Genomic DNA, 24,773 nt, shown 5'->3' on the forward strand with positions numbered 1-24,773 from the left:
TGTTGTAGCCCATCCGCCTCAAGGTTGTGCGTGTTGTGGCTTCACAAATGCTTTGCCGCATACCTCGGTTGTAACGAGTGGTTATTTCAGTCAAAGTTGCTCTTCTATCAGCTTGAATCGGTCGGCCCATTCTCCTCTGACCTCTTGCATCAACGAGGCATTTTCGCCCACAGGACTGCCGCATACTGGATGTTTTTCCCTTTTCACACCGTTCTTTGTAAACCCTAGAAATGGTTGTGCGTGAAAATCCCAGTAACTGAGCAGATTGTGAAATACTCAGACCGGCCCGTCTGGCACCAACAACCATGCCGCGCTCAAAATTGCTTAAATCACCTTTCTTTCCCATTCTGACATTCAGTTTGGAGTTCAGGAGATTGTCTTGACCAGGACCACACCCCTAAATGCATTGAAGCAACTGCCATGTGATTGGTTGATTAGATAATTGCATTAATGAGAAATTGAACAGGTGTTCCTAATAATCCTTTAGGTGAGTGTAATTACATACTTGGTGAAACAACTAGCTGAACCAGGATGCTAACAGAAAAGGAACGAGGAACAGTGGGCTTAACCTGTAATCTTATAAGCTATGGTTATAAATTCACACTGATCTATTGCTACCCCAGCTTGCATTGAGCAAGAAACGATACATCCTGAATAGGACGCCAGTATAAAGGGACAACATATATAGGGTACTTGTCAATTACCCTCCCATAGATGCCTACAGTGGCAGTGTCATCATTTATTGATTACTTCATTCTTCACAGCAGTCTCGTTTTGACATCACAGTCCTATATACCTTATTCAGAGAAGTGATTTACTGTTACAGCTATCATTCATGTTAATTATTTCAAAATGTTTCAGTGCTGAAAGGGCATAGCCTAATAAAATAAAGCATCAAAAATGAACATGTGAGGTTGCAGAATGACCCTGCACAGAGACCATCCAGCAGTAGAACCCAATAAACAATACCTTTCAATGGTACACAAAGTCCTCTCTAATTGTATAAAAAGAGAGCAGATGGACAGATCACACTCTATGATTGGTTTTCATTAGACTCCTCAAAAGAGCAGAGCTGCACCAACGTCAGATTTACGTCTCAGAAAATCCTGGCTGCGGATAACCTGTTACTAGAGAACCTGCATCCATGATTTTCTTCTTAGAGGGTTGCTGAAGGTCAGATCTGGCTGTAAATGTGTTTAAATATGCCAGGTCTCATATGGAGCCTCTTAGAGACACAGGATACTGTTTCAGACAAAATTAAAGAACCAGATAACAGAGACTTCCTGTCTCTTGCTATAATTAAAATTACCCTTCCGATTGACTACTGTATGGCCAATGTGGGCCCTGGAGTGAAAGGGTGCCCTTGGCCATAAGGCTTCTTTTAAACAGGTAGAAATGTGTATAAGAACTCATTCTTTATGGGAGTAAGCCAACATGTAAATAAAAATGTAATATTAATGTGTATTTGTATAGGTGGGATGTAAAGTAGCCACTTAAAACATTTGCTGAGTGGAAATTAAGTAATGCATTTGTGTCAGCTGCTGTTTCAATAAGAAAAAAACACTTGTAATAGGTCAACCTAGAAAAACTTAAATAGCTAATATAACTATACTGCAGGCAAGGAAATCAGTTCCAAGCTCCTGACGCAACTCAGAACAAAAGACGCACCATCTCATGGAGGATGAGGCCATCACTGAATAGGGCTATAAATAGCTGGTTTAATGTGCCTTTTTTATGCTTGGGCAGACTGAGACACCCCCCTGCAGTGTACACTGCTAAGATCATAATGTAGCCTTGGACTACAAGGGCTGTGGAGTCTATGCTAAAACTATGCTTAAGAAAGCATTTTGCATCTCATTCATACATGCTGAATTGTCTCCTAATTTTGGTATTATTCTCCACAACCTAAAAGGCAGAAATAATGTGTTTATGCTCATGTTATTTATATAGAAAACTTAAAAAATTATTTAAAAATATATAAAAAACTAAAAACACTTCTGATAGTTCATGCAGTGAAGGTGTCAATGGGAATTGTTGGGTCTTATAATATTACAAAGAGTATGGTCTAGACCTGAGGCCTGTACTATAAAGAAGTAAGTATTTAACCTACTCAGATTAACTCGGGGTTATCAAGGAAAGTCAGGTCTGACAAACTCTGACTGCCTGCATTGGTGTTAAATGGTACTATGACATGAATAAAATTTTGGTTAGTGGATTAAAGGTCCACTAAACTGGATTTTATGAACGAGTGTTACATTTATTGGAAAAATCACATTTTATTCATAACTTTATGAGAGAAGGGAAGGAACCACATGGCTTCACTTCACAAGGTTGCAACATCACACCACAGATGCCGCTGCTTGCCGTGTAATATGCCCGCAGTGGTAAATCAAATTATACTATGCGCCCAGATTTCACAATGAGGAAATACTTGTGAAATTTGTTCTTCTAAAAGTAATACTTTTATCTCTGATTTTTACCTCCCTCTGCTGGCTCTGTATTTTTTGGACATGAAAAATGTTAAATCTAAATATGTAGGATGATTCAATATGACAGATGGGCTTCATCTCAGAAATTTACCTGTTAATGAATTAAGATCTACTCTCTAGATATCAGAGGCTGCAGGGATATCTGTATGTAATGCTATTGTGTTAAGAATAACTATATTTCAACTGCAACCACAGTGGAAAGCGCTTGTGTAAAATCTAAAATATTTGATCAAACGGTCTCATCATTACATTACAGTACAGATGTGTTGTGTAGCCCACACTTATAATAGCCTATCCATGTCTATAGGGTAACATTGAGTTAACCACGAAGACAACCTGCTCGGAGCAGTTTAAAGATGCAGTGTAAATTGCCATGACAGAATACCTCGAGTAAAACCTATCCACCTTTCGTAGTACGGGTTAATTGGAAAGTTACACCCGACATCCCAAAGTTACTCATGAAGTTACTGGATAAGCCAGTTACCTCGCTTTGTAGTACAGGCTTCTGCTCCATCAAAAGTGTGATGTGATGACATAACATCTGTTATGAATTGGCACTATATAAATAAAAGGGAACTGAACTGAGTAAGAATAGGAAGTGCATTGAACACGTTTATTGGACCTCAAGGATCCACAGTGCCAGTGGTGGCTCCTGCCAAATCTCTCAGGGGGGCAATTTGTGAACAGCTACATACTGAAGTTCATTGTCAATGTCTACAATGAATGAACAGTCCTCAGTCAAAAATCAACACATCTTTAGACCTTTGGTTGTAAAGGCAACTATTTTACCATTAATGAAAAAAAGGATGACTCTCACAATCATCTGATTTAGCTGTGACAAACCTTTTATTTAGGAGCAACAAATCCAGAAGAAAACACGGTGACACTGGGCTGATGATGTGCAATGAATAAAATTATTTACAGTTTTTCATTTTCACATTACACAAGACTAATAAGGTAAGCAGAGAGTTGTGAAAAAAAACACTTGTTATCCTGTAGTTACACAGTATTATTAGTGGTGTGTCCACTGCTCCTGTACTCTATAATCACACAGCAAGAACGAGCTATGTGCTGTTCTCCCATTCTTCCTCTGTATTTACACATAAACAACAAGGCATGTAAGGGGCAATATTAAAGGTATATTCTATTGTTGTTGTTTTATTTTCTGTTGCTTTCCTACTTGTTCTTCTTCTTTTTACCTTCCTCTTACAAGATGCCAGTGGTGGCCACATCAAGCTACTTCCTCTTCTTTGGTTTCTGGCAATAGAAGAAAAAAAAAACAACACATCAAATAATTGTTACTGGTTAAGTGCAGTTAACTTTATATTGACTCCACCACCACATATAAAACATGGCTTAATAACATTTATCAATCAATCACATTTAACATAAGCATAAAATTCGTCAAGATTAGCTTAGCCTATGGCATTTTATGGAGCATAAACGACTTGACGCTGATTGGACAGGAATATTCAGAGATAAACTGCCTGTCAAAAACAGTCACAGCTAAGTAACAGTGTGGTGTGAGAAAAGTACGTCATCCAGTCTATCCTAATGAACAAGCCGCCCCCGCACAATGTGTTTGTGGAAGAAATACTGTACAGTATTTAAACAAAACTTTGTTTACAACAAAACTCTATAGGGCACCTTTAAGTTTGTTGTTGGTTTCTCAACTGTTTGGTTATGAACCTGGTTGTGTTTCACTTTTCTACTTAAGTGCATTTTAGGGCAGACATCATTAAGTTATTTTACACTTAATTAGCTGAAGCTTTTATCCAAAAACTTACAATGAGTGCATACAACCATGTGGATACAACTGCAAGAATCATGCAAGTATATCAAATCCATCAAATATGCTGAAATGCTTTAAATGCTACATTTAGAAACAATAAGTAAAAAAAAGTATGGGTCAAGGTACAGTCTGAACAGATGAGTTTTCACTCTGTGACAAAACAGTGGTGGCTGGATCCCCCTCATAGTGCGTTGCCAGTGGTGGAAGAACTATTCCGACCATTTATTTAAGGAAAAGTACACTAAACAAAATTCTAAATACACCTGCCTCATTTAGTTTGGTTGAATGGAACTAGAGTTTGTTTTCCCCCTTGGTGTGGTTTGTTTGGGCAGGTGTGAATGCAGCAATCGAGCTCGGGTGCGCACCAAAAGCTGACCAAACAAGCAGACCAAGACCTCCTTGAAGAGGTAGTCTCAGTAGCTTTCAAACAAATTCTGGTGCGGTTCGCTTGTGGCGTGAAAGCAAATGAACCAACCACAGGATTTTATGATAGCAGAGATGGGATCTGAGCATTATTTCCAAAGCTAAACCACTAATAAATCCATCTGCTGATCGCAAAATGTGTTCAGCGATCTCATAATTGATCTGTATAAACCGTGCTGTGTTTATGAAAATCATTTGGTAACATATAGCCTACTTGCCAGCGTAGGTATTTTCCCTGATTATATTAAAATAGGAAACCAAGTAGTACTCCGGTTCGTTTGTAAAACTGCAGCGTGAACATGAACCGTACCAGAACTAAAATGCAACAGTTTTATTTTTTTCACTTGGTCCGGACCAAACGAACCGAACTACAGGTGTGAAAGCACCATAACAGTGGATGTGAAGCTGGTTGGCAGTCCAAACAAAACAAGGTAATCCACGACTGAGGTAAGCAAACAGTCCAAGAGTCCAACAGAAATAAATCCAAAACACAGGGAATAAACCGGAAACATGAAACACAAGCAATCCAAACCTCCACTGTGAAGCACACCATACAGAACAACGAAAACACAACAAATGAGAGACAGACCACCACCGAAATACACAGGTGAGGCGAATATAATCACACACAGGTGTAACCACTAAGGCAATCCGTGAGACATACACAGGAAGTACAACGTGACACTGACACAAGGGGCAGACAAAACTTTAATGTAAAACAGGAAACAAGAAACACAGACCAAACAGACAGAAGAAAATTCAACATAAGATAGGAACAAATATGTCCATAGTGTTTTGAACATAATGCATATAATCACATATAATTCCTTTGAAAGAGAAATATCAGTTTCAGATTTTAAATCTAATATTTGTTGCTCATAAATAAGGTATTCTATTGCTTTTTATTGGACTGTCAAAGTGTGTGAACCTATTTTCCCGTTAGTGATGATTAGTAATGTTTATTCTGACCCTTCCTAATCTCCGTCCTGCTGAAAGAAATAGCTGCTCCCTCTCGCACCCTCCCCTCCACTAAAGCTCCATAAATACCCCAGCATTTTGCTCTGTGTTACAGTACGGCTGGCAACTCAAACTGTATCTGATCCAAAAGTCTTCTACTGTTGAGAGAGGCTTTCTTCCTTTCAGAGAACTCACTGTCATCTAGTTTCAAGTTTAGCGGTAGTTGGTGCAGAACAAACAACTATACTGAGCATTAATTGTATATTACCTTTCTACTGCTGATCTAGAGACAGCCATGTATGCCAAAAAGTCAGACGAACAGGGACCACGCAAAAGACGTTCTTTTGAGTCTGAGGAGAAGCAGCTCAACAATGAAGTAAGTAGCACTAACGATGCTTGTGGTATATGTGAAAAGCCTTAGCTAAAGGACTTGGCTTTTTTAGTTGCAGTTTTAAGTAGAGGTAACTTCAAAATTGTTAACCACTAGAGCTGACAAAGCTGTCAAATGATTTCTGATTGGTATAAGCTTAGTGAAAGATTGTTTACAACTGAAACCACATTTTGTTTTCATTTCGTAATCAAAAATAATATCAATGCATTTTTTTATTTTATATCAGAAATGCTCCTTTTTGTCTCAGCTGGCTGCAGGGCTGGCTGTGTCTGTGTTTGATTGATAGCAGCTGGAAGACTGCCAGAGTGCCAGTGTTAAACTTATTTGCTTTGTAGCCTACATGTCATGTTGTTAGTGGTATGGAAGAGTAAGGACCACACCAGCATCTAACGGGTCCGGAGTGATATTGTTTACATGCTGTACACAACAGTGCACTTTATCTCTGTGAATGCTTGTTTGGTGACTCGTTTAACAAGCTAAGGTGCAGGACAAGAAGTGTGTTCATATTTGTAAGTTAGATAACAAGAAGACTTTAACAGGAAAGCTAATGTTGGTTAATTATTCAGAGTCTGTGTAGTTATTGCTTTATGCAAGACTTGACTGGCTGTATAAGATCTAGATGGCTGTACTCAAAACCGGCTACTATACCAGCAGTATTTGGCAAATATATACCATGGAGAATGCAGTATACAAACAAAAGCAAAATCGATTGAAAGCTAAAAAATACCCAGATGTCTTACCGAAAAGATCTCCAGTATGCATTGGGCCAGTCTCTGTGTCCCACAATGTAGAGCTCTAGAACGGCCATAACAACCGGTCTTTTAAAAAATATAATCTTTATTTAATCAGGTAGTCTCAACAAGCATAAATGGAAAAAGAAAATCCATAAATGTTTCTTTGTTTTGTTTTTTTTCACACTAAATTTATAAGGTTACCTTCAGTAAAATTGATGAAAGCCCGGACAACAAGAGCAGCTCCCCTGGAAAGCCCACCAGCTCTGAGAAAGGCATTGCAACTATCATATTCTCAGTGAAAGATGAAGTCGGTGGTCTTGTCAAGGCCCTTAAGCTTTTCCAGGTGGGTGTTTCATTTACAAAAACATGCCTTCTCATCATTTCATCTTTAAATTAGTAGTCAAGTTTCTGAATATTTTTTGTTGAAATAATCTTCTCTGGTTAAAAATGTTTAATTGTTTTTGGAAGAGGTTCCGCATTTTTTCTTCTTATGTTATACATGTGCAGGAAAAACATGTCAACCTCATTCATATCGAGTCCCGCAAGTCCAAACGAAGGAATTCAGACTTTGAGATCTTTGTGGATTGTGACACTGACCATAAACAACTTAAGGAGCTGACTCAGCTGCTAAGGAAGCATACTGATATTGTTGAGATGACCCCACTTGACAACTCCACTCTCCCTGATGATGGTGGGCATATTTTAATTGATGTACAATCAACATTAATAGCTTATATGGTTCAAATCTAACTCACACGCCTGTTTTGTAACTGTTAACTCATAAGTACATGGAAGGTCTAGCAGAAAATTTATGAGATACAAGCAACTTTAAAATAATTTAACCTAATTTGTATTGCAGATATGGCTGATGTGCCCTGGTTCCCTAAGAAGGTCTCTGATTTGGATCTGTGTGCGAACAGGGTTTTGATGTATGGCTCTGAATTAGATGCTGATCATCCGGTATGTAGGACAGATACAGTTGTTACAGAGTAACCTGTGGGTTTTTTGTTTCTTGTCTAAAATGGCTTATCCTTTTTTTTTTTATAATTATGAAATTGTGAAAATATAAATTGAGATTGTGAGTGTGTTGTTTTTGCAGGGATTTAAAGACAACATATATCGTAAAAGAAGAAAATATTTTGCTGATTTGGCTATGAGCTACAAACAGTAAGTTCCATTGTTTGTTTAAATGTGATTCACTTGAAATTGTTTCATTTTGCTTTCATGTATAAAATTGATTTAGCTGACATGTTTCAAAAATGAAGGATAAATCCCTTGAGACGCACCATGTTAGGCAAAATAAAAATATAATATCAAAAACACACCTATCATTATATTCTCCATCTGCACAAAACTGACAATAAATAAAAAAGAATTAGCAACTTCCAGACCAAATAAAATTATGTCAATAGTATTCAGAAATAGGATGATGATGCATAAAGACAAAATCAAAAAGAGGAACAAGTACATTAGGGTAAACAAGCAAAAAATTCTTAATGTCATGAAAAGGAATTGTGTGAGTTTTGCATGTGATTTCAGTCTGATGGTGTTTTTCATGTAAAGGCTTGGCCCTTGATTTCTTTTGAAATCAAACACAACAAAGAAAGGGTGTTGAGTGTGTCTGAGTATGATATGCTAAATGGAATTTAATGTTGCTTTTAAATAATTGTTAATGTAAAAGCATTGAAAAGATCTCCCAGTTTAAATGCAGTGTGCACCTGCCAGTGAGGATGTTGTAATTGGCCTACACTTGGAGGTTGGAAGACATATTGTCAGTATGAGGGAGTAACTTCCATGTAACGTCAACTATACATTACCACATCAGAGCATATAAGCCCCGTCCCTGCCATCATAACCCGCTCTCGCTATTGCGGTGCTGAGCACCATAAGCCCCGCCCGAGTGAGTGTTCCCTGCCATCGCTGCTGCAGAGCTCCACTGTTCCCTTGTATATTTAGTCATTCTGAGTATGTTGTGTGTTCAAATTGCACCAAACGCAACACTGCACTCCCTTGGGTCCACAACAACACATCCTCCACATTTGAAGCTGATTGGGTGACCGGTTCCTGACATAATCGAAATACAAACAGACAGACACACACACAGATTGCTTTATTTCTGTAATCGATAACAAGAAATAAAAGGTGTGAGACAATTTTCTCACTTGGGATGTAGAGCGATTTATTAAACAAGAGGACTGACTTTATGATCAAATCAATATTACCTCCAGTGGAGACCTGTCAGTAAAATAAATAGAAGAAAGGGTAAGGTTAATAGCCCACTCAGCAAATTAATAGGATTATATCTCATATTATTGTTGAGCTGAGTTATATTTGGATTCAGGAGCAGACACAGAGGCAAGGTTAGAATCAGACACTGGGGTTTATTGAACAAAAGAGAATGGGGCTATAAAGTGATCCGAAGGGCAGTGGCAGAGAGTATGCAGACAGGAGGGTGGGTGATCCAAAAAACACAGAACAGGCCGGCAGGCTGGGCTTCCACAGCTGAAGCGATGATCTGAGACAGGAGCAAGAAAACACTTAATAATCAGACAGGAATCAAGACAAGTGGTGCAAAAAGAGCGAACTTAACTAAACACTAAGCTGAAGCATGTGCAGAGACTGATTGTAGAGCTGTGGCTAAACACAGGAAAGGTTGATTACTGGAACTTGCTTCAGGTGTGTAGGAAGCCACAGGTGCTATGATGAGAAGCAGGGAAAGAGTCTTAAAAGCTGCTTTCACACTGAGATCCCTCAATAAACGTGGATGAATGTCCGCCGTGTAATCCCGCACACGTGTGTGTGCTTTCATATAGCGATCCGGCTTTCCGGGTTAACCGGAAAAATCCTTTGAGTCCGAAGAATAATAATGACCTTCTTAAAGAGTTAGGCCTACTGCAATAAAAAGAAACACACTTTTGACAGTTATGAAGTGAAACCAGTTTGAGATCTGACACAAATGTACACAGAATTCCCTACATTGCTATGTTGTTTATCTTGTGTTTTATTTATCGGATTTTAAATTATTTATATTGAAGCCAGTAAGCTAACTTCTGTTTGTCAGGGGCGATCCTATATTTCGGATAGACTTCACAGCAGAGGAGGTGCATACCTGGGGTGTGGTGTTCAGGGAGCTCAACAAGCTGTACCTCAGCCATGCCTGCAAGGAGCATCTGAAGAACCTCCCTCTGCTCACCAAATACTGTAACTACAGCGAAGACAACATCCCCCAGCTGGAGGATGTCTCACACTTCCTCAACGGTAACGTTTCAATTCTAAGCCAGTTTTGCTAATTTGAAGTGCCTTAGCAAATCACGTGATAACAACATCTGCCATGGCTCAGAGTGTAAACTGATGCTGAAGTGCCCTCAGCAGCATTTTATCTAATGACAAGATGATATCAGCTCCACAAACTCATAGTGGGCCAGATTTGTTCAGGATTATTTTTTTGTTACCATAAATATGACTCAACATGGATCTTTAGGCTACTTGCTGATTTATTATTTGAAATCATTCAACAGATACTTACCAATCAATGTAAACTGCATAAAGCAAAAGACGTGCAATAAAAGTGAGAAAGCATTTTCCTATCCATGCAACAGATTGACACAAATACATTTCACGTGTTTGTGTGATGGGCACATTCAATGTAATGTTTGTCCATTAACATTAACTCACAGCTCATGTAAATTGTGAATAAAAGTACAAGTTATTTTGGAGACTAAAAGATAGAAACACAAAACATGGAAATCAGGATTTTGTTTATTTTTTTCTACTATCATATTGAGGATGCATAGTGAGCCTCAATAACTTCTCTTATGCTTCTACTCCTTTACAAAGGAGGCAAATGGACCCACTTTTCTTTGTGGTGCTCAAAGCTTTGAAAATGCTTAAATGTCCCGAAAACAATTATGCAAGATTGTCTTTTTTTTTTTTTTTTTTTAATCTTACCCTTATCCTTTCTTACTCACTGAGGCTTGCTTATACAAATGTTCTAAGTCAGACTCAGCAAGTCCGAGTCTTAACTACACAAACTCATCTGTGAATTACTCAAACTTCAATTTGATGAATACCCCCTGTACATACAAAGTGCATGATCATGAGATTTGATCATTGGCATAATCTGTCAGGAATTCCCAAATGCATAGATAGGGATACCCAAATGCAGACACTTGACAGGGTAGATCCAGTAAAATAATTATTTAAATACAACAAAAAGCTTGCGCTACAAAGGTAGTAGTCCAAAACGTACGAAACATGTCTTAAAGAGCAAACAACCAAAACAGAGCAAAATCCAGAGCTGAAGCAAAACTGGGCTGGTACTTCAAATACCATGGAAACAGGCAGAACACTCTACAAATGATGAGGAGACAACAAAGACTGAACAGAACTGAGGGTTTAAATGCTGACACAGAACAAAACACACCAGGCAGGCAGCATAATCCAAGCTGAGAAACAAATGGGACCTTTCCCATGAAACAAGTTCAACATACCCAGGATATCTTTTCGTTATCTGGCTCCGACGTTTCTCTTCTTAGCTTCCTCCGTCAACTTCCTCTTCTGTCTCTTCGCCCCTGCCATTAGCTAACAAAATGTCCATAGCCTCTCTGGAACATTCCAGTGTTACATAGTCTAAAGCAGGTGTCCTGGGCCCGGAGAGGCAATGACAGAGACGCCATTAACCCTAATACAAGTCAGGTTATCTTGAAGCTGTTATTTTAATAAAAAATTACTTCGTAATGTTGCTTTAAGTAAATGTGTTTGTAGTTCTTGTATGAGGCCCATTGTCCGTGGTAATCTGGGTAATCCACAGACTTTGATGTCAACAGTTTTCACTGGAATTTCTTTCTACCAAAGAAACAGACCCAGTATTTTGTGTGTGTGTGTGTGTGTGTGTGTGTGTGTGTGTGTGTGTTGAATAGAGCGCTCAGGCTTCATCATTCGACCAGTGGCAGGGTACCTCTCCCCCAGAGACTTTCTAGCAGGCCTGGCCTTCAGAGTATTCCACTGCACTCAGTATGTCCGCCACAGTTCTGAGCCTTTGTATACACCTGAACCGTGAGTACACACATGCACGCACACAACTCATTCACTTGCTCTGCCTTCCACAGTCATACTTTTACTAGGGGAATATATTTGTGTGGGGGTCGAAAGGTGGGGGAGGTGTCACTGGAAAATTTGATTCATTATATTCATTCTTACAGATTTTATTGATTGCAAAGATTGTAGAGATCTTATTTTCTTGATGACAGTCTTGATGATTTGGCTTATTTATGTTCTCTCTGCTTTGCTGCTTTGCTGCTGTCTCCTCTCCACTGCATTGTTTCCTCTTCTCTCCTGTCCAACAATAACACGAATGGTCATATAACCAAGATTAATGTTACGTAAACTAGACTAGATATGTCAAAGATGCCACAAATGTTTGAGGAAAGTGAACCACCATCAGTGTTGATGTTGAAAGGTTTTAACTGTTGTGAGTCCCAGGGAAATTAAGTGGGTCCCCATTAAAATGTGTTTTTTGACATATTGTAGTGTTGACCTCGTGTTTAAGGTTAGGTATTGTTAGGGTTTCATCCATACTACTACTCTTATTGGTTCTTTTTCATCACTAAAACGGCTTTTAAAAAAATATAGTCCTAAAAAAGAGAATTAATTCAGAACAGGAATAGAACTGAATGTTGTTTCGAGGGCAGCAACAGTAATGTCACAGCAAAGTCACGCTTTGTTCATGTTTACATGTTTATGCTTGCTGAACAGGTGTATTTATAAAGTACTGGCTTTTTACTTGCCATGGTTTTACTGCACTAAGTCACAGTAATGAGTAGTGGTCAAATCAAGTAATCTTGGAGTTATCTTCATCTGGTTCACTTCTCCAGCGCCTCCAGCCACTGACCACTGACTTTGCTCCATGAGTGTCTTTGTAGAAGAGTTGATTTAAACATGTATTTGTTGTTCACAATGTAACTTTAGCATAATCACAGGGAAAAGTGCCTCGATAGTTAGTTTACTGCGTCTTTTTATGTGCCCTCCGGATGTAATGTACATGTATCTCGCCTGTAGCCAGTAGTGATGACAATGCAGAATCAGAAACATTACTTTGGATCATGCCTTGGCTGTATGGACAGTAGCTGGATTTGTGGTGCATTCAATCACAATAAGTTATATTTCATGACCACCTAAGAAACCGTGTGTATCAATACACCTGTTCAACAGGCATAAACGTGTAAACAACTATAAGTGATTGACAGTGAATATATAAGAGCAGACTTTTACGCCCGTGCCTTCCCCCCATTTCCACCACCGCTACTATGTGACACTATGTGTTTGATGCAGAGACACATGTCATGAGCTGCTGGGTCATGTTCCTCTGCTTGCTGAGCCCAGCTTCGCCCAGTTCTCTCAAGAGATTGGTTTAGCATCGCTGGGAGCTTCAGATGACGACATTCAGAAACTGGCCACAGTGAGAAAATACACGCACACACTCACTGTGCAATGTTACAACACACTTTTTTTTTTTTTTTAAACCACCTGTCGTGTTCACATTTTGGCTGCTTGTGTGTCTCCTAGATTTTACTTTAACACAACACTTATGAGATCCAATGCTGTTGAGCAGCTGACTGTCATATTGCAAATATTGCAGGTGGGATACCGTAAACCACCCTTAAAACAACAGAACAAAAACAGTGATTAGAAAGTTTTAAGATTAAATTGAGAGCAGACAAACAAACAATTTAGTCAAATGTATATTATTATTTTGCACAAACACACACAACTTCTGTAGTGACATCTATGACTTCTGTTCTAATACTGTGTATGAACAGGATGATTTTAAAGTTACACCCTGTTTTGTTCTAGTGTTATTTCTTCACAGTGGAGTTTGGTCTATGTAAGCAGGATGGCAGGCTAAGGGCCTATGGAGCTGGACTCCTCTCCTCCATCAGTGAACTCAAGGTGACATATGACCTGCTGTCTAGCTTAATACAGTACAGATGCATCTGCTGCGCTGTGTTTCTACTCTACTCTATACTATTTCCATTTAACTGCATTTTAGTTTCAGGTTTCAGGCTTAATTTTTTTGTTTAAAGATTTCAACAAACTTAATAAAGAACTTTTCTCCTGGGCTGAGAAACTTTCTTTTCACCTCCATAGTTCCTTCATTACCACAAACCCATTGATTGTAGATATTCATCGTTTTTCTCATGATCGTGATCTTAATACTGACCGACCCTCACCAATCAAATTCCTGTATTATCAGCTCATCTACAGCAATAGGTGTTAAGAGGAAACAATTTTACTACTATTTATAAGTATTTTTAGCGGAAAGACAAAACACCTCTCATTTGTCCTATTCTGTGTGCCAATCTACGTCACTGTAACCTTGTTAGAGCATTCAATTCACAGTAGCCAAAACCATGTTGCTTGACCAACCAGGAGGGCATTCTCTCAATATGTAAATGTGTCTTGTTACTAAAATCTAACTAACTAAACCACAATCTCTTTCTTCTATCAGCATGCTTTGTCTGGCAAGGCCCATATCCTTCCATTTGACCCCATGGTGACCTGTAATCAGGAGTGCAAAATAACTACGTTCCAAGAAGTTTACTTTGTCTCACAGAGTTTTGAGGAAGCCAAGAACAAAATGAGGTCAGTAGAATTTTGCTGTGTAAATGCAGTCCTTCCTTAATAATGTGGCTATAATCTATTATCTAACATATTTTGAGATCATCTCTGTTGTATTGAGCAAGTATTCCAACCAATTGTCATTACCCAGCACTTTAGTATCAGATGAACAAAGTTTCATCATTGCAACCTAGAAAAGTTCAACATATTGGGAAATTAGGGTGACCATATTTTATGTATACCATTATGTTGAGTACATGACTTTGCTGCATCTGCAGGGAGTTTGCCAAGACCATTCGGCGTCCGTTCACAGTACGGTACAACCCCTACACGCGGAGTGTGGACATCCTGAAGGACACCAGCAGCATCAATAGCATGGTGAAAGACATTCGTCATGAGCTGGACATTGTAGAAGACGCCCTGAACCGACTCAAACACCCAAGAGTCTGAGTTGTCATGTTGGTCAGAAATCATCTGAAAGTTCCAATAAAGCCAACTTGGAGCTTAATACAGAAGTACCTGAAAAGCGAATTAGCCTCAAATCAGTCAACGTATGTAATTCAACTTGATTTAACCTGATGGGTTTGATGGACAGAGTGCTACGTCAACGCAAATTACTGTGTTTTCACCCTTGCACCAACTCTGCAGTCACACAACTGCCTTGAGGCTGGATCATGTAATGATGGATCCTGGTATTTCATGTTTCTGCTGGCTGCTGCTTATTTGTTCGTACCTTTCCTCTGTTAATGGAGCACTTTAAGTTGTTGTTGACAGCTTGCATACCTGAACAGCAATGGATTATAATACCTTAAGTAGAAAAAAAGATTTACTTGCTTTTTTTAAAAATGTGCTTATGACTTTTTAATTGTACTATACTAAGTGCATACTAACTGTGTTATTTTGGAACAAATCCAATCTTTGAGAAAGCCTGACAAAGCGTCGGTATCAGACGCCCTGGGATGAGACAGGTCTGGAAGCACGGTGCACTAAATTTTAATCTGTAGCTTAAATATTCAATAACATCCGGCTGCGGCCTGTAGCAGGATGAGTAGATTGGCTGTAATGATTGGCGCTGGCCGCGCCACTTTTCCGTATGGTCTGTTCTGCACAAGCTCATATTATTGCCAACCAATTTGTACTACCGTATGTGTGAACATTGTAGAAGTGTTCAGATCCTTTACTTCCATGAAAGTAATAACAACACACTGAAAATACACCACTACAAGTAAGTCCTGCATTCAAAAGCATTAGAATAATTATCAGTAAAATACAGTGACAGTTGTTAAAGTGATAATATTTACTGTACAGTACAATTGTCCCTGTCAGTGTTTTACTATTATAATACATTAATATAACTGCTGCATTAATGTGTGTGTCGCAATTTTTAAGAGGTTTGAAATTTGAAATACTTTACAGCAGCATCTGATATGAGATCATTATGTGTTTGTCTGTAGAGTGAGAACAAAGTGAGAAAAGGGACACTTCATCTCACTATTTAGGACATGGAAAGTAGAGAAGAATAAAAATAACTAAACTAAAGCTGTCAGACAAATGCAGTGGAGTAAAAAGTACAATATTTGCCTTTCACATGTAGTAGAGTAAAAGTATTAAGTAGCATAAAATGGAAAGTACAAGTGTTTCAATTTGTACTTGAGTAAATGTATTTAGTCAGACAAGGTGTCCCGATAAATGTTTAATAATGCTGCTCTGCCTGACAGTTTTTATTGTGTATGTATGCATATTATAACACATTGTATTGTTTTGTTGGTTGTCTCATATCAGGTTATTTTGTTGGATATAAAATGTGTTGAGACTCACCTAATGCAACTAATCAAGTTTGACTGGACACTTGACTTGAGAGTGAACTTGCACCTAGATGCTTAACTCGGACTCTGCAACAAAGCCTGATCTACTTTGGTACATGCCTCTAGCACTGCCACTGAACCTCCTGACTTTGGCTAGAACTGCTGCTGACCACTGTCTTTTAGGCCTCTGGAAGTTGAGCTCCCTCTTTCGTACCGGCACAAGCTGCCGGTACCAGGGGCGGACTGGGACAAAAATTCAGCCCTGGCACTGTAGCCACACCAGTCCACATTACCACACATCCCCACTCACAAACACACATTTACTACTTAGGCTACATTTGTGTATAGATGGTGAAATAATATAAACAGTAGGCCTGCCGTATGTAACCAATTTGTAACATTTAATGTATGCGACCGGCACACAATGCTCAATACTTTTACACATGTTTATAACAAATTTACACAGTTAAAACAATGGCTGTCCATCTGAGTATGTTGTAGAGTCTGTGTGCTCTCTGTCTGTCTGCTGTTACTGTCTTTCTCTATTGTAGAGTTATTTACAAACCGAAACATTTGTGTGTCACTGTTTCCTTCCTACCTCTACCACCCTCCTCCCTGTCTCTGCTAGGTCTACAGTAGCATCCTTCCTCACAGCACTGGTACTAGAAGAGCAGGCTGGACTCTGGCTGTACTGATTCCAGCAGCATCCTAGTTCTTGAACTCAGTATAGGATGTGAACATTGTAGGAAAATGTTTTCTCACACACTGATCTCAACACTGGAATACACATGAATAAAAACAAGGAAGTCTGGTAAATGGCAGAAGTAGAAAGGGTCATGGTTTTCTGTTCTGACAAAAGTAACTTTACTGACAATCAGATTAAGTTGCACTCTCTCTGATGAGGTGTTCAATTTTGACAGAATGTCCCAATTTAAGTAACCTAATCGAGTTGGTCAGGCCGTTGCCAACTGGGCCAAATGTTTTATATTTGATATTATTATTATTAGGCATATTATTATTACACCCATAGTAAATGTGTGCAAGTGATAAAACCTCATCTTATATAACGTTGTCCTGTAAAAACAATTTATTTATATATATATTCACTGTTTCTGACAGAATGACTATTCTAGAAGCTTAGGTTAATTCTACTTCATTCTCCACCTTTAGTTTAGTGTTTACTCACTTGCCTACTTGAATCTGCTCTCTTTGCCTTCAGTTCTAATATTCCCACACAAGCACGCACACACACCTCTGCCGCAAACACAGCGGCTGGCCCTACCTTTTTCATTTTCTCTCTCCCAGTATTTGTCGGCCCTGTTGACTTTCTCCATTACCAGTGGGCTATGTTTTATAAAGTTGCGTGATTCCGTGCGCGGAGGAAGCTTGTTAGTGAGGAAGCCTATCAAAACCGAAAACCAACAATGTACCCAGTTATATCTGCACCAGTGTGTTCACTGTTGCTTTACCTGGTCTGTGCTTGTAAAATATCCACCGTGCCTGTGTCTTATAACATAATAGATAACATCTCTCTCAGTGTTTCTTTGCAAAATGCTTAAATGGGTCACCTAATATACATGGGCAGCTGTTAATGCACCCACCTAAGTAAAGTCTATGTGTGGAAAACACTGATATTATTATCAATCTGTCTGACCCAACCCAACCCAAAACAAATGGTCCTGACATTTGCCAGAATTGTCAGATGGCCAATCCGCCCCTGGCTGGAGCTCTTGTCTGCACTCTCCACCGGTGCAGACGGAGTAGGGAGGAGGTCGGGTGCTTTTTTTATCCAAGCGTGTGCATAAAGTTGCTTATCAATGTCACTTTTTGTGAAACGACCAGTTGTAGCCTGAAGTGGCGGGACATTAAAAACAGGCTGACATGGTACGGCAAACTTTTGAAATGTTAAACTCGTCTGCATGAATGGTTCTGATTATTGATTAAAAAATTAGAGACTAACCACCATGTAGAGCATTTTTCTTGCAAAAGGATTTAATGAATGAGAACACTGTACCATAATGAAACCACTGTAACTGGAATTAATTTTATAGGCCTACAAGTGGTAAGCTATATATGATAGTATTAGCAGTATTATACTAACATTAAACTTTTATTTTTTGTTATAATATTGTACTAATACACAAATTTATACCAGGTGGATAGTGCCTCTGCAGTGGACAGATGTAGATTAAGCCAGAGCCAGCATGCCATTGTATGAATATTTGCTGCATTTGCCGCCTCTCTTCTTTAGAGCAACACGTTCCCCTTGTTCAGTTTAACATGCTAAAACTCGTGTAAAAACATGTACAATAAAGTTAATGCTGACTTAGCATTCACTCCCAATAATTTGCCGCCAGTCATTCTATTTCTCAAACAGCTTTTTGACAGCAGGTGGCTCCTAATGAGCTAATGTTGATATGTAAAGCTATTGCTGAGTGGAAAGGCAGTGGTAGGATTTTATTGTGAAACTAGAAGATAGTTGTGATGATGTTGTGTATTAAATTGGGCTTCTTGTCCTTGTTGACTGTGCATGGTGTAATATGTCCTCAGGTATCAGCATTTACTAGGTCATACTGGATGTAGATAAACAGTGAGATCACACAAATAGCACTGTGTGTTTCAGTGATACACCAGTTTGGGCACGGTGCTTTAAAATGGTCCAAATACTACGCATTAGTGATGTCACTGCAACGAACTGCATGTGTACTAAATACCACTGGTTGTCGTGCCACCCACCCCCCCACTTCTCGCTGTGACACATTCTGAAAAAAAATATGCAACAGAGAGAAAAAAATGAGGAAGGGGTGTGAATGGTGTGAAAAGTTGGACAAGAGTGAGACAGACAAGAGCTATCTTGTCTGTTAAAATACTGTATGTCCTCACATATCAAGTATGTCTTTGCATTGCAAAGCCCTGCTATATTGTTTAAAACAATATATTCTCATATATTAGCTGTGTGTGTGAGTGTGTGTAAGAGAGAGCGTGGATTACTCATGTCATGGGGAGATAAATCTGTCTGTACAATCACATGGGACAAACGCAAGTCCCCATAACGTAAACACACAATTTTAAGAGACTTGCCTTAAAATGAATGAGAATCATGACTATACCTACATTGCTTTGGTCAGATATTAAACAATGTGCCTGCCATGACACTGCATCTTTACCCAACAAGACATACTCTGTGAACCTCTCTCTGATGGTGATACCCGCTCGTGAGGTGTTGCTGCCCCTTCAGCTGAGATGACCCCTTGCCCTGTCACTGCACTCAGGCTCTGATGCTACACCTGGATGGACCTCTGTCAGATCTGCCCTCCAAAGGTTGTGGAGGATACATGTGGCTTTGACTGCTTTTTCTGCCATTTCTGGGGCCACTGCCACTCCTGTATATCAAATGTGCATTCCACCATTCAATCTGTAGTTGTTAAAATGGTACGATACAACCAGTTTCATTAGTACCCGTACTTGAAGAATGAAAGTTGCTGTCATTTGTAAAGTACTGATTCCACTTCCTTTTCTCTCATATGCATGTTGCAGCTTTTATGTTGACAATGGTGACAATGGTGAATGTGAGGCATCGCTGCAAGTACAAATGCTCTTGCTGACTCCACACAGCAGACATACAGATGCCAGCAAGATCAGTAACCGCCCAGTTGAGGCTGTCTTCCCTTCCAGCTAAGTTTGAAAACTACAGAAAATATGATAAAGACTCAAAACATGCAAAAAGATTGAACAAAGCAGTAGCTGAGGTTATCTTTCATCATCAGGTCAAACTTGATATAGACGAGAAAAGTGGATTCCGGAATCTTGTGCAGCAGTTGGACAGAACATTTGACATGCCTGGGAGAAATGATTTCATGTATAATGAAATCTCAAAGCTGTCCACTGAGACCAGACACTCCCAGACATCTGGGCGAGCAGAGCAGCTGATACGTACATGGTGGTCACAATCCAGTATTTAACTGAATCCTGCCAAACACAATCCTGGTGTTTAGGATGTTCAGTTTTATATACGGATCATACGGATACGTGAAGCCCTGGAGGAACTGGAGTCTGAGAAAAGAAGACTGGACCTGTCAAAAATGGCACTTGAGAGCTACTCTGATATATACATGGGCATAACCTTCATCTGGCTACAGGCAAGGTTATAGGTCCGTGTCTCACCATGCTTGTCCAACCTCTGGACAACCCCTGCCTTTTACAGGTCAAATTAAATGTCGAGGAGCTTGAAGTAGAGAGAGAGAAGTGAAGCTACCTGAGCAAAAGCTCATTTATGATGAATACTGGTACTCCACCTATGAGATGGAGAAGAGATTCTGTGTACAGCAACAAGCAGTCTGTGCTGTTTTGGCTGAAAAACAGAAGCAGTAAAGACCCAGACAGCAAAATTTCTGCCTTTTCTGCCTCAATTTATGGAGGAAAGTCTTCTTTTATGTAAAGGGGAACACAAAATTTAGGCAGCAGGTGACAATTCAAAATATAAATAATGTATAAAATTTAATGCAGTAAGGCTTTCAGACATTCTGTAACTTTTAAATAGCCAATATTTCTCCTGTAGATCAACTTTTCTAATTTAATAAAATCCCTGCTGAGTCAACACACATGCAGCATGATTCAATCTTCTCTGCTCTTTAGTGTCTTTTGCATGGGGGTGTGCATGTGGCACCTTTTCACCTCAAATAAGTTAATTTTTATTAAAGTTATAAACTCCTGGACTAAATCCTATGTTTTAGCAGGTTTTTGCTCATATTCAAAACTTTCTGCACATTCTGAATCTCTCCCACATCTGTGTTCTCTGACAAAAAAAGACATAATATTAAGAGACTAACATCATCATTTGATGAGAATTCATAATATATTTTAAGTCTACCTGTCCTATAATCTGCGGTGCATTAGGCTACTTATTGCTCCGCTGGAATTATCCTCTTTAGACCGTTTGACCAACACAGTGCACATTCTACATGTTGCATGTGAAACCGAAACCAACTGGAAAACACTCACCACAAATCCACACGCATGTTAACTTAAGCAGCTCACAGTCCCAAACAGAGCAACGACGTGACTCGTCACAACTGTCTGGACTCAGCACGAGCTGCACAGCAGCTGGGCTGAGTTAATTTGAGCCAATTCGAAAACCTTCTCTTGGGGTGCACCCCTGACATTTTGCGCCCTAGGCAACCACCTATGTCGCCTATGCTACGGGCCGGCCCTGGTCTTGACCAAGTGTCCATATGTGACAAGTTGGGAGTGAGAATGTGTTGAAGCAGGTGTACATTTTATCCAAAGCGACTTACAATTGCTATGTATGTCAGAGGTCTCTGGATCTCTAGGGGTTAAGTGTCTGTGGGGGATTGAACCCAGGTCTCTCACACCAAAGGCATAGTCTTATCCATTGCGCCATCACCATCACCCATCTAAGCAGCAGAGCAGCAGCAACAACAGGAAGATCAAGGAGGGGCAAAAGAAAGCCTGCTGTCCACCATCAAGCTTAAAAAGGAGAATTCAGGTAAGGCAGATGGAACTCTGGGGGTCATTCAAATTCACTGCTGACTTCACAACTGAGATGTGAAATGTTGTAACAAATGAAAGAGATGCGTAGCTCTGAAGACCCACTCGCCTGGTGGAGAACCATGCAGGCATTATCTGCAGTCCTAGATGCATTATGCTGACTGAGGAGCCCAGAGACGAACTTGTTTTCCTAGTTAAGAGCCTTGAGGTGGCCAAAGAACTGTCCATAAAATAAATCAGTGAGAAAAACATGGTTTTCACATCTCACACCAAGTTTGTCACACCAAACTCATTTTATTTAAGTTAAAACATGTTCTTCAATAGCTCAGCACCCGTGACAAATGATATTTTAATTTTTATAAAACGTGTTGTCATCCATGATATTATTCCATAATTCCATTTTAGGTTTTTGCCGTGGTATCATTTCAGTATTGGTAGTGAGATATTTAGTCAGGTATTGTTTCAAAGCCATAATTTTGGTATTGTGACAACACTACATCACATCCATTTCTAACAATGCCCGCAACTGTGGAGTGACCCACACAGTCACTCAAGGTGATGGTCTTTAATCTCCAGAATCTCCAATTGCAAGACACTTGTAACAAATATACATGTACTATTGAGTGTATACTGTGTGTGTATGTGGAGTCCAATCAATGAGATGAGATTGGAGGTGTTGGTTAGAGCTGCCCTGCTCTATAAAAAACACACATCAGTTTTAATTTAGTTATTCTCATGAAGCATTGCCTAATGTGAACCATGCCTCAAACAAAAGAGCTCTCCTAAGATTAAGAATTGTTGACTTGCATGAAGCTGGAAAGGGTTACAAAAGTATCTCTAAATACCTTGATGTTCAATTGTCCATAGTAAAACAAATTGTCTCTAAATGGAGAAAGTTCAGCACTGTTGTTACTCTCTAGGAGTGGCCATCCTGCAAAGATAACTGCAGGACCACAGCTTCAAGCTCACTAAGGTTAAGAAGAATTGTAGAGTGTCAGCTAAAGACTTGGAACTGGAAAATCTCTGGATCATGCTAACATCTCTGTCTATAATACGTAAAACACTAAACAAGAATGGAGTTCATGGGAGGACACCATGGAGGAGGAAGCCACTGCTTTCCAAAAAAAACATTGCTGCAAGTCTGAAGTTTGCAGAAGATTACCTAGATATTTCACAACACTATTGGCAAACTATTCTGTGGACAGAAGAAACTAAAGTTGAGTTGTTTGGAAGGAACACACAACCCTATGTGTGGAGGCAAAAAGGCACAGCACACCAACAAAACAAAACTGTAACTGAAGATGGTGGAGGGGTAATCATGGTTTGGGGCTGTTTCACTGCCTCAGGGCCTGGAAGGGTTGTGATCATCGACGGAAAAATGGAAAAACAGAAAAACCACTTATCCTGTGTACAGCTTCACGGGGGGCTGGAGCCAATCCCAGCTGACATCGGGCAAAAGGCGGGGTACATCCTGGACAGGTCGCCAGTCCATCGCTGAAATAGAAAAGTTTATCAAGAAATTTTGCAGGAAAATGTAAGGCCATCTGTCCGCCAATTCAAGCTCAACAGGAGATGGATGATGCAACATGACAACGACCAAAAGCACAGAAGTAAATTAACAACAGACTGGCCTCAGCAGAAGAAAATCTGCCTTCTGGAGTGGTCCTGTCAGAGTCCTGACCTCAACGTGATTGAGATGTCTGTGGCATGACCTCAAGAGAGTGATTCACACCAACACATCCCGAGGATATTGCTGAACTGAAACAGTTTTGTAAAGAGGAATGGTCCATAATTCCTCCTGACCGTTGTTCAGGTCTGATCTGTGACGTTTTCCGCCCTGCACTGTGACTGTTCACACGGTGTGTTTAATAAAAAAAAAATTGTATGTGTGGTATTAGTTTAAGCAGACTTTGTTTGTCTATTGTTGGGACCTAGATGAGTCTGGGAGTCTGGGTTGTACCAACAAGAATATTATACACACACACACACACACACAGACTTATATATATATACTTATATATATATATATATGTTAAAACAGTAGCCAACTCATCACTTGGCAGAGAAGTTTAATACTTTATTGGTAAACGATGATTTACTCTGGTTTAAAAAGTAATACTTGATAGTTATGAGACTCTGGTCTTCTTACTGGAGATAGTATAACTTATACAAAGCACATTGAGCTTGTCAGTATGGCTGTATGGTATAGTCTGTCTCTACAATGAGGAAAATGTACTGATGTAAGTAAAATGTTACACAAGATACGATACAATATCATTATAAATGAGGATATTTACTGGCGTAACTGTAGTATACTGTGTATAGGCTATATGCTTAATGAAATCATCATCAAAATAAACAGATGATCCATATTTCACAAAATAATTAATGGGATAAAATGCACTTATTTCAAAATGATACAAGTTGGCAAGGTGAAAATAAGAATTCCATTAAACGATGTTTTTAAAATGTATAAAGTCAAAGATGTTTCTGCCATTCACTTTTACTATTAAAATGTTTTTGCCATTAGGCCTTCACCTGTCAGTTTTACTGTTCTGTTATCACTATCCATCCCTAGCTAGTGTTACAACTCGCACATCTGTGACCCCAATACTGAACGTTTTGTATTTGACGCAAACTCACACATTCTGGGATTATGTTACAGATGTTTAAATTTAGATTTTTGATGTTTATTTAACTATTTAAAAAATTGCTGCAAATGTGAGTGATTCACATCTACTTGGAAGGTTGTTTATGTTTACTATTTTGGTGTCCCACTGTTGCATGACATGGCGAACAACTATTTTTGTATTATTTAATTTAATTCAGCAAATGCATCCTCATTTACCTGTATGCAGGAAAAGTTTGAAATGCACGTGTAACAGTTTTCTAGGCTGCAGCTTAGTAATTTAGCAGGCCTACCTCATGCAGTATTGCTGTTTGTGAATGTGCTGCAGGGCTTCTGCCACGAGGTGGTGCCTTTGAGTAAATCTAGCAAGGTTTGAAGCAGGAGCAGCCAAAGAAGAAAGATATCGCTTTCTATGTTCAATGCAACAA

The 24,773-nt window shown here is 39.3% G+C and overlaps 1 protein-coding gene across 2 annotated transcripts in view; it reads left to right on the top strand.

The window, feature by feature from the left end:
• The window catches only part of LOC123958584 (tryptophan 5-hydroxylase 1-like), a 21,601-nt gene extending 4,596 nt beyond the window's left edge, over nucleotides 1–17,005 (top strand). Inside the window, exons 1-12 of one of the 2 annotated variants that reach the window (XM_046032034.1) lie at nucleotides 5,379–5,591; nucleotides 5,949–6,037; nucleotides 6,983–7,129; nucleotides 7,294–7,477; nucleotides 7,646–7,746; nucleotides 7,886–7,953; nucleotides 9,848–10,044; nucleotides 11,706–11,841; nucleotides 13,117–13,243; nucleotides 13,639–13,734; nucleotides 14,294–14,427; nucleotides 14,682–17,005. In XM_046032034.1, the coding sequence (XP_045887990.1) occupies nucleotides 5,957–6,037; nucleotides 6,983–7,129; nucleotides 7,294–7,477; nucleotides 7,646–7,746; nucleotides 7,886–7,953; nucleotides 9,848–10,044; nucleotides 11,706–11,841; nucleotides 13,117–13,243; nucleotides 13,639–13,734; nucleotides 14,294–14,427; nucleotides 14,682–14,853 (1,443 nt within the window). In that variant the 5' untranslated portion in view covers nucleotides 5,379–5,591; nucleotides 5,949–5,956 and the 3' untranslated portion in view covers nucleotides 14,854–17,005. Of the gene's footprint in view, nucleotides 1–5,378; nucleotides 5,592–5,948; nucleotides 6,038–6,982; nucleotides 7,130–7,293; nucleotides 7,478–7,645; nucleotides 7,747–7,885; nucleotides 7,954–9,847; nucleotides 10,045–11,705; nucleotides 11,842–13,116; nucleotides 13,244–13,638; nucleotides 13,735–14,293; nucleotides 14,428–14,681 lie in introns of those variants that run through there. The other variant, XM_046032033.1, reaches the window with a different exon arrangement.
• The last annotated feature ends 7,768 nt before the right edge of the window (nucleotides 17,006–24,773 follow it).

The sequence above is a fragment of the Micropterus dolomieu genome, linkage group LG20 (genome assembly GCF_021292245.1).
Source record: "Micropterus dolomieu isolate WLL.071019.BEF.003 ecotype Adirondacks linkage group LG20, ASM2129224v1, whole genome shotgun sequence".
Lineage (NCBI taxonomy): Eukaryota > Metazoa > Chordata > Actinopteri > Centrarchiformes > Centrarchidae > Micropterus > Micropterus dolomieu.